Consider the following 11030-nt stretch of genomic DNA (forward strand, 5'->3'; position numbering starts at 1 on the left):
TTATCTACAAAGTCACCATTTTGATGAGAACTATAAGAAATGAAACCGCTACCATGCTCCCAAGTTCATTTAAAGTTGTCCAAAGCATTAAAAGTTATGCAAGGGGAGGAAAGGGAACAATCCAAACAGCATAATAATCTAAGGCTTTGCAAACAAAGTGTCTGTGAGTACAAGAAAGTAGTCGAGTAGTGGACTACTGCAACTGAAATGGCCCTGCTTGCTGCACTCCTATGTTGGAGTTTGAGTCTTCTTGGGCCTCACTTAACACTTCGACACCTGTCCAAGGTGTCCAAGAGAAAGAAGCCTTCGGAAAGCAAGGCTAGTTACTGGAGAGCAGGTTCTGATGAGGTGATTTGACATCATCTTCCTTTTGGGCTTTCTAGCTGGGCAGCCAGTTATGCGCACAAGAAACTTGCCTAAAATTGCAGAAGAATTTCTATTCTTGGCTTTTTTATTCCTGCAACAGTTTTATTGCCCAGCTCTTACCTACCCAGCACTCTTACCTCCAAGCAGTTGACAAAAAGCAAGTAGAGTTCTTTTTTATCATTTTTCTCTAGGATCTTGTTGTGCTCTACCCGGGACAGGTAGTCTTGCACGTCATTTTTCACTTCATTGAAGCTACAGGAGAGAGAAACACCTCCTTACCACAGCTGCAATACTGACGGCTACTACTTATGTTCTAAATCATGATCAAACTACTAGTTATGTCCGTGTGACAGGTGGGGGTCACTCTGGATCCATCTGGAAGACGGAAAAGCAACTGTGCCATGTTTTGCAAGATGTCGTCTAGATTCTATCATCAACAATGCTAAATTAGCATTCGTAGGACATAAGCCATCTGATCTATTTTAGGCATCTGATTTAGGAGATGGTCACACTTGAGAAATGGCTTTCTGTGCGCTGACTGCAAAGGGAGGCTGGAAGAGCTAGTGTGAATGGAGAGGTCTGTCTAAGCATAGAAAAGATCATTCTTGATTAAATGTCTGTGGATGAGGAGTATTGCTTTGCTGATCTGGAGCATCTCAATCACTCAGCCACCCATGTTCGGCACAGGTTTAGGTTAAGAATAGCTAGGTAAACCTTGGCACAGATTGGTCAGACACTTCAACACAAGCCACATGCAAGCCCGCCAAATAGCATAACTAATACAAAGAAGCGGGATAAGTTTCATTTGTAATGATTAAAATTCAATGAATAGCATGGAAGTGAGGAGAACAACGGTTTGCTGAGGTCATGAAAACCAAAGCTGAACCATCCCCTAGTGTAACAGCCATCAGTTGTCTGCCTGTGCTCACCTGTACTTCAAGAGAAGCTTCAGCATTACTGAGCGGATGATGGGAGTTTCATCCACTTCATCGTTAAATGGGGACAGGAATTTTGTGTAGATAGCAGGGTGATCTGTGGAGACAAGAAAAAGACAAGTTGGGCAGTGAGAGAAAGTGGCAAGAGAATCAGCTCCATGAGGCTGAGCATCAGGATGAAGGGAGCTCACCTGAACCTTTCAGGAGGCTTCTGTGAACAAACAGCAGATTAAGGAGCTCTTGGATCACCTCTGGCTCAGGGGGTTCATTGTCCTTGAAGCACATGGTAGTGACCATGTCTATGAAGAAATTATTGCATCTCTGCCGGAACAGGGCATTTCTTGCTATGGCATCTCTAGGGGAAGAGTAAAAAGCATTAGGACAATGTTCAAATACTGAACCACTTAAATAATGGATGAAGCAAAGCAGACACGGGCAAAAGACACTGAGGTGAGATACTTTTCCAGCTTTCCAAAATGCTGGATTTGTGCAACACTTCAGTAGTATTGTCTGCAAAGGCTGTATCACATTGACAACTGCGATCACAAATGGCAGTGTGATGCCAGATACATTTACCGAGATTTTTTTGATAAGATATCACAAAGCGATCCAAGGCAACAAGCAGTTCCCTCGTCCGATTCAGCCACTGACAGTGCTTTAGCTTTAGCTTTAGCTAAAGTGCTTTAGCTTTCCTCCCTTCTTTTGAAACAATAAACAGAAAACGGACAGGACTCATTCTAGTTCCAGAAAGAGCAGAGCGGAGTTCCCTCCACCCATTCTGTTTGTGTTGACAACTTCCACGAAGTTGAATTCTGCAAATCAGAATTTCTTCACACAACTGGCCCCGCTGCAACGCTTCCACCTGAGACAGGCTGGAGTACCTGAGCTCCACAGAGACATTTAAATTAACATCCTCCAAAGCAACTCTGCAGTATGGACAATGCATCTGCGCTGGTACTAGCCATATTCTGATGCACTTCTGACAGACCACGTGGTAGCAAGGCAGGCAGACTGGATCCTTCGGCTCTCTTAAGCAGATCGGACATGACTTCAGATCGTATCTGTGATTCAGAAACAGTAACGAGCACAGTTGTTCATGTGGTCTTACCAAAACCCTTTAATAAGATGTTAATCTGCAACTAGACCAAGAGGAGATAGTGTAAAACCTGTCGGCTAACTGCTTAGCTTCAGGGTGCAGCATAAAAGGGAAGTTATTGCTCTCCATTTGGTTTTCATTGCATTGTATGCAGCACCACCTTACGCCCAAGAACCTGCTGGCAGCGTAGGCAATATTCCTACTGGACCCTGTGACTTGTCTCAATGTCACTACCTGTAGAGCCTGTTGCTGACTTCTTCTTTACATTGGCACAGTACTTTCATCACTGCAACAAAAGTTGGATGAGTCTTCATGTCTGAATCGTGCTGAAAACACTGCAGAGGAGAAGGACAAAGCTAAATGACTCAGCTCTAACACCAGAGACAAAAATTCACATTATCAGCAGAAGCAAACAGGGAAGAGGTGAAATCACATCTTTGCTTACCTTGGCAAGAAGCAAAGTATATTTTTTCACTAAATTCACAACTTCTGGCATCAGAGTGTCGATGCCAAACAACACGTGTTCTACAAACAGAGACATGGAGAAAACCCGGTTCCAGCAGACTCTGTGGGAAGGAAAACGTGATTTCAAGAAGTGCAATTGTGAGCCGAGAGCACGAATGTAAGCCCAACATCAGGTTCACTCTAATGATCTCGCTGCTTTTCATGCTCACCACTACAGCATTTGTGGACTTCTTGTGCATCTTCTTGCTTTGCCTTTTGGTTATCAGCCCTGGCGTTTTGTCAAGGACAAAACACACAACAGCACCTAACACAGCGAGCTTACGGCATAGGAGCCTGTCCTGTGGACAGCACTGCATCAGAACTAGGACCACCGCAAAGACCTTATCATACCTCTAACTTCTGTATCAAGTAATTAAAAAAAAATAATCACAGTTAACTACTCTTTCTTCACTTCAGTTAAAGTAAACAAGGTCTGCAAGAAACTGGGGTAGCTCTCTGGGCTTGTCTTCCCAGACACAAGACTCCATCGTAGATGTAGTGAAGTTCCCCATCTCTCTCAGTCTTTATGCACATGGGATGAAGAGGAGAGACATTGCTAGTTAACAGGAACCTAATGAAAGTTTTAAATAACCCCTGAGCCCCACTGGAATGTACTGGATGATACTGTCAGATTTAGAGGGAGAATCTACGTGAGATGAGGGGGGGAAAAAAACTGGTTCTTGATGCTTGGTATGTAATTGAGTCTAGTAGGAATGTGGAAAGGTTTGCAAAGTCTTCGTCTAAGAAAAGCATCAACGGAGCAGCTTTCAGCCTGTACTAATATTCTTATTAACAGCAAGGCAAAAGAATGAGATTGTGAGCAGATCTGTGGTACATACTTGAGTTCTTTTAGCAGCTGATGACACCGACTCCCACTGCTCTGCAAATCCTTCTCTTTACAAAGAAATTCAACAGGCATATGAAGGTTCTTCACTTTCTGCAGCCAGATCTCTGGATGGGCTGTTTCCACTTGATTCTCCAGCTCTTCAGCACATACAATTGCAGCTAACACATCCAAAACCTAGACACACACACAGGGTGTAAGTATAACACAACAGTTGCATTTCAGAGTTATTTATGAACCTTAGGCTCTCAATCTGGTTTGCTATAGCATGTGTTCTACTGAATAAAGTTCTACTTGATTATCTTAAGCTCTGGAATTCTCATGCTCATGGCTTGGATCACTAGCACATCCTATTAACTAATGCACAAGCAGGGCAAACTATCTTAAATCAAATGATAACATAGCAGATTATTCCTAATACTGAGGACCCTGACTGAGCTTGTGCTTCCCACTTTACTACTGCTGAAACCAAGAGGGGACTGAACACTAGCTAATTCAGCAAAGATAGAGCTCTCTGCTAGGGCTGAGGATCACAAAATGCCTGGTAGTGACTCTACCATCTCTGAATGCGGTATTCCATGTCCTTCCTGGTTAATAAGGTAGTCAGCTACATGGGGGTGTACAGCCAGAATCCTAGAAAAGTTCTGCAGGCGGCTCTTGAACTGGTTGTATCCAAGGTGGACCCAAGGCAAGGATGGCACCGTCTCCTCTCTTCTGGGAGATGTTGCCTTCCATTCCTCTATGCAGGATAAGAACGCAGTTCGCAGACACTGAAAGTTTAGAAAAAAGTTAAAATAAAAATTAAAAAAGAACTTTTATAATTCATTTTGTACTGGAAATCCTGGCAAAAATCTCTGAAAGGATCAGTGCTTTACAAAGATGGCCTTAAATGATGTGTCAATTGTTATAGGTGGTCCTATGGAAGTCAGCTTCCAATGCATCTGCTTTGTGGCTACCTTGCTATTTGCCTCAGAAGGGGATTTTGTCTGAAAGGCAAGATTGACACAGAAGGGCGTGTTCACAGGCATCATGCTCTTCTCTCCATCCAAAGGATTTCCAGCTCTTGTTCCAGACACTGACCTGCAGTTCGTCTAGGGAGGACACACCAATGGTCAAGACAATAAAGTCTGTGACATAGCACTGGAAGAGCATCTGCCTTTCTTCCTCAGTCAGAGCAGAGAGAAATTTTCCCAGTGCAGTTTTCTGGAAGATCTCCACAAACTTCTCAGCTTGGTCTGGAAAATGAGAATGCAGAGGAAAGCTGAATATTAGGAGGAGGCTGGGTTTGACATAGCTTCTATCCTAAAGAGACTGACACCTAATTAATCACGGATGCATACAGCACTCCCCTCATTCAGAGCACTAACAAGGGATTTGAGGCCAGGCCTTCTCAGCCCTGTGCTGTATTTATGGAATCTCACCTTGTCATTAACTCTTGGCATTTCCACAGCATTTTGAATACAAGGGCACAGAATAAGTGAGAAAGACCAACAGTGAGAAGCACAAAGAAAAAGCCAGTTGCACAAAGCTCTGCTGGCTCATATGAGCACAGAGGGACTGAAGGTGACTCCAGGGTCACAGGAACCTATAGGCACAGTAGCGACAAACCAGAGTTTACAGGACAGGTGGATGGAGATGCTCTGTGTCACAAGCTCAAGCCAGGCCCTCACCTTCAGTGTTTTGGATGTACTGAGCTTCCAACCACATCTCATCCAAGTACTCCTTTATCCTCCAGCTGAAGGGCATCTCATTCCCAGCGTCAGCAGACACCATCATGTTGTTCTGCACCAGAATTATCTCTGGCTGAGAGCTAGGAGATTAAAAGGTCATTAATGCACTGGGCTTTTACCTGGGAAACGCAGAAAACAGAGGCAGGAAGCTGCAGAAAGCAAGAAATTAGCCCTAGAAGGGGATAAGGGAAAGGGAAAGAAGTGAAGGACTCATTAATACAGCTCATCCTGCCAACGGTGTAGCATTAGGACTTACTCGGTAAGCATTCCCTGGCAGAAGGGCTGTAATGGCAGGATACATGGGCTTCAAGGGCTGGGTAAGAAGTGTGAGCATGCCAAGAGCTAGAGAGCAAAGCCCAGGAGTACTGGGGATAAGGTAGAAAAAACAGACTTCTGAAGTCCCCGAGAACTGCCCTGCTGCCTTCGGCACAGCACAGGGGAGCAACCAACAGTGTTAATCTCCCAAGTGGATTTAAAGCCAGTGCTGGACTGGGCTCAGTGCTGGCAGCCAAGCCCTCCTGCTGCTCTCTCCAGTGGCTCACCTGTTCTTACCCACACCGTAAGGGACAGTCAGAAGTTTTGTATCACTGAAGATGAACATCCACAGGTTTGTCACCCACTCAGCTGCCGGCCTGACCAACAGCTCCAGATTGCCATTTCTGTCTATGATGGCAATCAGGAGAGCCAGGAATGGAGTGATCACGTTCTGGACTCGCTTCCACAAGGTGTGCCTTCGGGGGCAGAAAGAGACCAAGAAACCCAGAGGGAAGGTGAGCAATGGTATCAGCAAATCAGGAGGTGGTTGTCCTGAAAAAATGCTGACATTTGCATGTGAGAATGTCCTAATCCTGCTTTTCAGGAGAAAAAACACTACCAATAAAACACCCTACACTTCTCTCACTCGTGGCTCGCCTGTAATCCCACTGTTCCACTCAAAGCACTTGTGCATTCATGCATTCCTGCCCCAGAAGAGCCCATTCAGCTGTAAGTCGCCCTCCCTCAAGAGCCAGGAGAGGACAAAACTGCCTTCGGAGAGTTTCCAGCACAGACTGGGGACTAACACTGCAAATATTCAGATTACACAAAACTGCTGTCTCTGCTGCACAGTTGCCATTTGTAGACTTTTCTTGGAAGCCTGCAGGTTACAAGATATTGCTGCTGTCCTCACCTGAAGGTGCCTGCCTCCTGGAGAGCACTGAGGTTGGAAGCCTCCCGAAGCACCCAGTTTTTTGGGTGAAGGGAATTTTCTTCTTGTTTCTTCAAAAGGTTGGACAGACGAGCCTTTGTTATCTTCAGGAAAGAGGCTAGAAAACAACAGGGGACTTGCATTTTCTCTTCCATTGGCATAGGATCCAAATCCAAATATCACACCAAGCACAGCATTTTACAATTGTTTCAATAATCAGACAACTGGGGAAAAACCAGCCACCAGAACTAGCACAGCCAGAGAAAAAGTCACGACCTGAACTCAGGAAAAGCCCTAAAGCATCAAAGGAGTGACAGACCGGAGTACAGACACACACTCTTGGGACATTGCCTGGGATATCCACCTTGTCTACGCTACAGCACAGACCACTGACCTTTGGGTCCCCAGTGTTTCAGTGCTCCCCTGGATGCTCAGCAACACTACCTCCTGCAGCCAGGGAGCACGTACCTTTCAAGTCATCCTCTTTGGACAGAAGGCCAAGGAGAATCTTAATTCGCTTTCTGCTTCGACTAAGATCTTCATTTTGGTCCCGTAGCATCCCCACAGCACTTTGTACACAGGTCCTCAGGAGTACAGTGGTGTCCAGGATTTCACTCTTCCCAGGAACAGCATGAAAACAGAGTTCATTACTCTTCAGTTTTACACCCTTGCCCCCAACACATCCCTCTTAAAACAATTATAGTGCTCTTAGAAAGGGCCAGTGCCCCTTCCATCCCATCTCCCAATTTTCCTCTTATCTCAGGCTGCATGCAAATCCAAGTTCTTCTTTTGCTATCAAGTACACGATGCAACTTCTGTGGCCCTTTCAAATTGGCATGCAACACAGCATTTGTATTACTGTAAGATTCATATGGGGGAAAATTCAGCAGTTCAGGGAAAAAAGTGGAAATTATAAACATGACCAGGGAAAATATGCCCTCTCTGGGAGGTGCTTAGGCACTAGAGGGGCAAAAGCCACATGTAGTCACCCTCATACTGGGCATCCTCCAGACGATGCTGTCAGGGGAATGGGTGCCAGTCTTAACATAGCTGCAACGCAGCAAAGTCCACAGCCAGCTCCAAGATGGCTTCAAAGGCACACCTCAATCAGAAAGCACAAACAGCTGGAGTGACAGGCACAGAATCACAGTTCTCAGCTTCAGGGTGCAGAAAGACAACAGAAGCTTTTAAAGCTGATTTTTAAAAATTAAGAGTATGAAATAACTAAGGAATTAGAGGGTCCTTAGAATGGTTTACTTCTTTAATGATGCTGATTTAGATTGGGCTGCAGGGGGAGGAATTTGTGTCTCATCATTAACATTCATGACGCAAATAATATTGCTGATGGATTTCAAGTGAATGGGGATACAAAAGGTGCATGGCACCTATGCATGACAAGGAGCAGAGAGCCATACTGAGAGCTGAGAAGCAAACAAATGTATTCTGAACTGACCTCATAGTGCTCTGCTTCTGACACCTCCACCTCGTTTTCCTCCTGTTCTTCTCCATTCACAGGCAGAGCTACAACTAAGGTGTAGAATTTTTATTAGAAAGATGCAGTACACTTCTGCATCAGTCAGATAAGAGTTTTTTTAGCAACTGCATCCCAGAGTAGCAGAACATCTGTCAGAGATCCATTAGCACCTGCACGAGTAGCTGAGATCCACCTCTCAACACAGCTACAGCTGCTAAGGCTGTCAAGCTTCATGCAGCAAGAACTGGAAGAAATACGACACTCAGAGCTAATGCACTAAGCTCTAACAGAATCCTGTAGGGCAGTATGGTGAAAGGAAAAAGTGTAAGAACAAAACTGAGGGGAAAGAAAAAGTCTTTTGTAACCTTCCTACAGATATGAGTGATATTCCTACACGCAAGTGATATTCTCTGGAGTGATTCCTTGTCAGTGTTCTCTGCTGCGCAGCATCTGCTGCCTCCCATGCTGAGACAGAGTACTCAGGGTGTTGAGCTGTGCAAATACCACATTTTTGTCAAGAGAAAAAGGGAAAACTACCAAATTAACTTACTTGATGACCCAAAGTTGCAGTAACGAACTAAATACAAATACAAGTTGGTAGCCATGTGGTGACCCCCACAAAAAACTGATGCTGAGCAGGGAAAATCATTAGATATGTTGTAGCAGGCAAAAGTTCCACTAGCACCAAGTCTGGGGCTGCATCTCCCCTTTTCCCCACCGGCATATCAACACCGCTGGCTGGCACAGCCAGCATGCAGCTCACCTTTGGTTTTACCCGAATCCTCACAGAACATCTGGCTGATGGTGAGGTTCTGCAAGGCAGTCATATCGGAGATCATGTCCTTGGATCTGTGGAGATCGTCTATATGCACTGACTGCCACAGTCCTAAAGGCAGCGGACAACAACAACAAAAAATAAATAAATCATTTCATGCCTGCAGCATGCTCTTCTAGAAGAGCTTCCCAAGAATTATCTCCCAGTACCTGTGGGCTAGCAGTTCACATTCAGAGTTCACTTACTCTCACTTCTTGATGTAGAAAGGGAAAGCAGCAATTCATTTTGAACATACCAACGCACACTACCCTGACTGACAGGGCATGCACGCTACCCAGGCTTTGAGGCTCTTAGAACCCACCACACACAGCAGGAACCTTGCCACTGAAAGCAGAACACATCAGCACGGAGGACAATATGCCAATGCAGTTAGCATTGTGTTTGTTCGCTGCTCTCCAGCTGACTAGAAAGAGGACTCATCCATCAGAGGGCAAGGCAAGGTGCTCTCACAGAGGAGAGTGGGACTCCAGGGTAGTGACTCCCAGGGGCAGTCCCCGTGGGTAAGGGGAGCAGCTCTGACAACCCACAGGACGCACTGATTCCAGATTTGAAGCATTAAAAAGGAAGGTGAACAAGAGAAACGTTGCTCTGGTATGTTTGCTGGTTGAAGAGTGAGGCGCAACAGATGGCCAGACCCACCTCCGTGGAATCCCACGTAGGATGTTCCTCCTTCCACCCGGGAAAGCTTCATAATAAAGTAAACAAAGACAGAGACTTCTCCCAGGTCCACCTTGTTGATTTCATTAACAACAGTGTATCTACAACAATAGAGGAAATGCTGTTGACAGATCAAAGACAGACAAAATTTCATGGCCACAATTCTTTCCCCCGTACAGACATAAGCGACTCACTCAGCCCTTCCTCCCATCTGGCTCTGCTGAGCCGCCACCTCGAGCTATGCCTCGAATGATGCCCCTGAAACTCAGCTCTTCAGGACTTCTGCAGCCCATGGCAAGAACTCATATTTCAAAGGGGATTGTCTGGTAATTTGACCCATCCTAGTTTGTTTTGATTTGGGTTATGAATTATTATTTGAAATAAAATTAGTGCTTCTAGATTCATTCTACTACAGAATAAACAAAGGATTACACATTCCTGATTCCGAAATCCCCAAAACAGCACTAATAATCAAACGGTGGTGAGGAGTCCCCAAGCAGAAGAGCTAGCTGGGAACCACTTCACACTTGACTTACTTGGCTGAGGCAATGAGCTGGGCATTTTGAGAGCCATCTTCAAAGTCTGTCTGAATAATAAGGACTTTATTTCCTGATGTGGCATCAAGGAAATCTCTGAAGAGTGAAAGGGGATTTTAAAGAAGTCACAAAGGGTAAAAAAAAAAACATTAAAGACTGTAGTAGTAATCACTCCACATCAGCTTTGTCGGCTGCAGGCAGGAGATTAAAGCACCGATCCTATAGAGATGGTGTAACTTCAAAACCCCCCTCAGTATAATGGAGCCAATGCAGTTTGCACCGAGGCAGTCCACTGCTCAGCACAGCACGGGCTCTTGCCTCCCTTTGCCACATGTGCTACTCCAAACGTTCTGCCCACGCATCTTCCCCCCAGGTGATGTCCTATTCAGAGCGGAATAATGCAAACCCAGACTCACCGGATGCCCTTCAGGAATGAGTACTCTGTGTCAAATTGCTGCAGGAACAGGATTTGAGGCCTTTGCGCTTTACCCTGTACTTCTCTCTCCAGACACGCAGCGTCAGCACTGGTAAGAAGCCTCGAGAAGGTGGTGACCTGGGAGTGCAAGATGTAGGTTTGTTCTTTGCTCAGGAATGCAGCAGGAAGGCAGCACTTACTCATCTGTGCTCCCGGATGCTGCTAACTTGCTGTGGAGCTGGACTGCACCCCAAAAAACACATTTATTTGCCTTGCTAGTAGGCAAAGGGTCAACATGGGCTGTTCCACCAACCCAGGGCCACTGCTGGGTAGCTCGACAATGACTCTTGGTGCTGCCAGAGACGAGGCAGTGAGGCAGCCGAGAAGGGGCAGCCAAGGCTTTGAGAAACTTCTCGTGAACCCCTGCAGCGTGCCCTCCCTGCAGCGCTCGC

General features: G+C 45.6%; 1 protein-coding gene across 1 annotated transcript in view; it reads right to left on the minus strand.

Moving 5' to 3' along the window:
- Positions 1-11030, minus strand: part of RNF213 (ring finger protein 213) — a 52959-nt gene that overhangs the window by 15402 nt on the left and 26527 nt on the right. The window contains exons 28-45 of the mRNA XM_082492030.1: positions 10580-10716; positions 10164-10259; positions 9610-9728; positions 8899-9021; positions 8115-8188; positions 7130-7277; positions 6644-6779; positions 6018-6206; positions 5416-5555; positions 4826-4980; positions 4303-4515; positions 3741-3922; positions 2843-2963; positions 2632-2732; positions 2183-2362; positions 1493-1656; positions 1296-1398; positions 504-618 (exon numbers count right to left, since the gene is read on the minus strand). Of these exons, the coding sequence (XP_082348156.1) occupies positions 504-618; positions 1296-1398; positions 1493-1656; positions 2183-2362; positions 2632-2732; positions 2843-2963; positions 3741-3922; positions 4303-4515; positions 4826-4980; positions 5416-5555; positions 6018-6206; positions 6644-6779; positions 7130-7277; positions 8115-8188; positions 8899-9021; positions 9610-9728; positions 10164-10259; positions 10580-10716 (2496 nt within the window). The remainder of the gene's footprint in view (positions 1-503; positions 619-1295; positions 1399-1492; positions 1657-2182; positions 2363-2631; positions 2733-2842; positions 2964-3740; positions 3923-4302; positions 4516-4825; positions 4981-5415; positions 5556-6017; positions 6207-6643; positions 6780-7129; positions 7278-8114; positions 8189-8898; positions 9022-9609; positions 9729-10163; positions 10260-10579; positions 10717-11030) is intronic.

This window comes from Vanellus vanellus (assembly GCF_965231255.1).
Source record: "Vanellus vanellus genome assembly, chromosome: 17".
NCBI classification, from domain to species: domain Eukaryota; kingdom Metazoa; phylum Chordata; class Aves; order Charadriiformes; family Charadriidae; genus Vanellus; species Vanellus vanellus.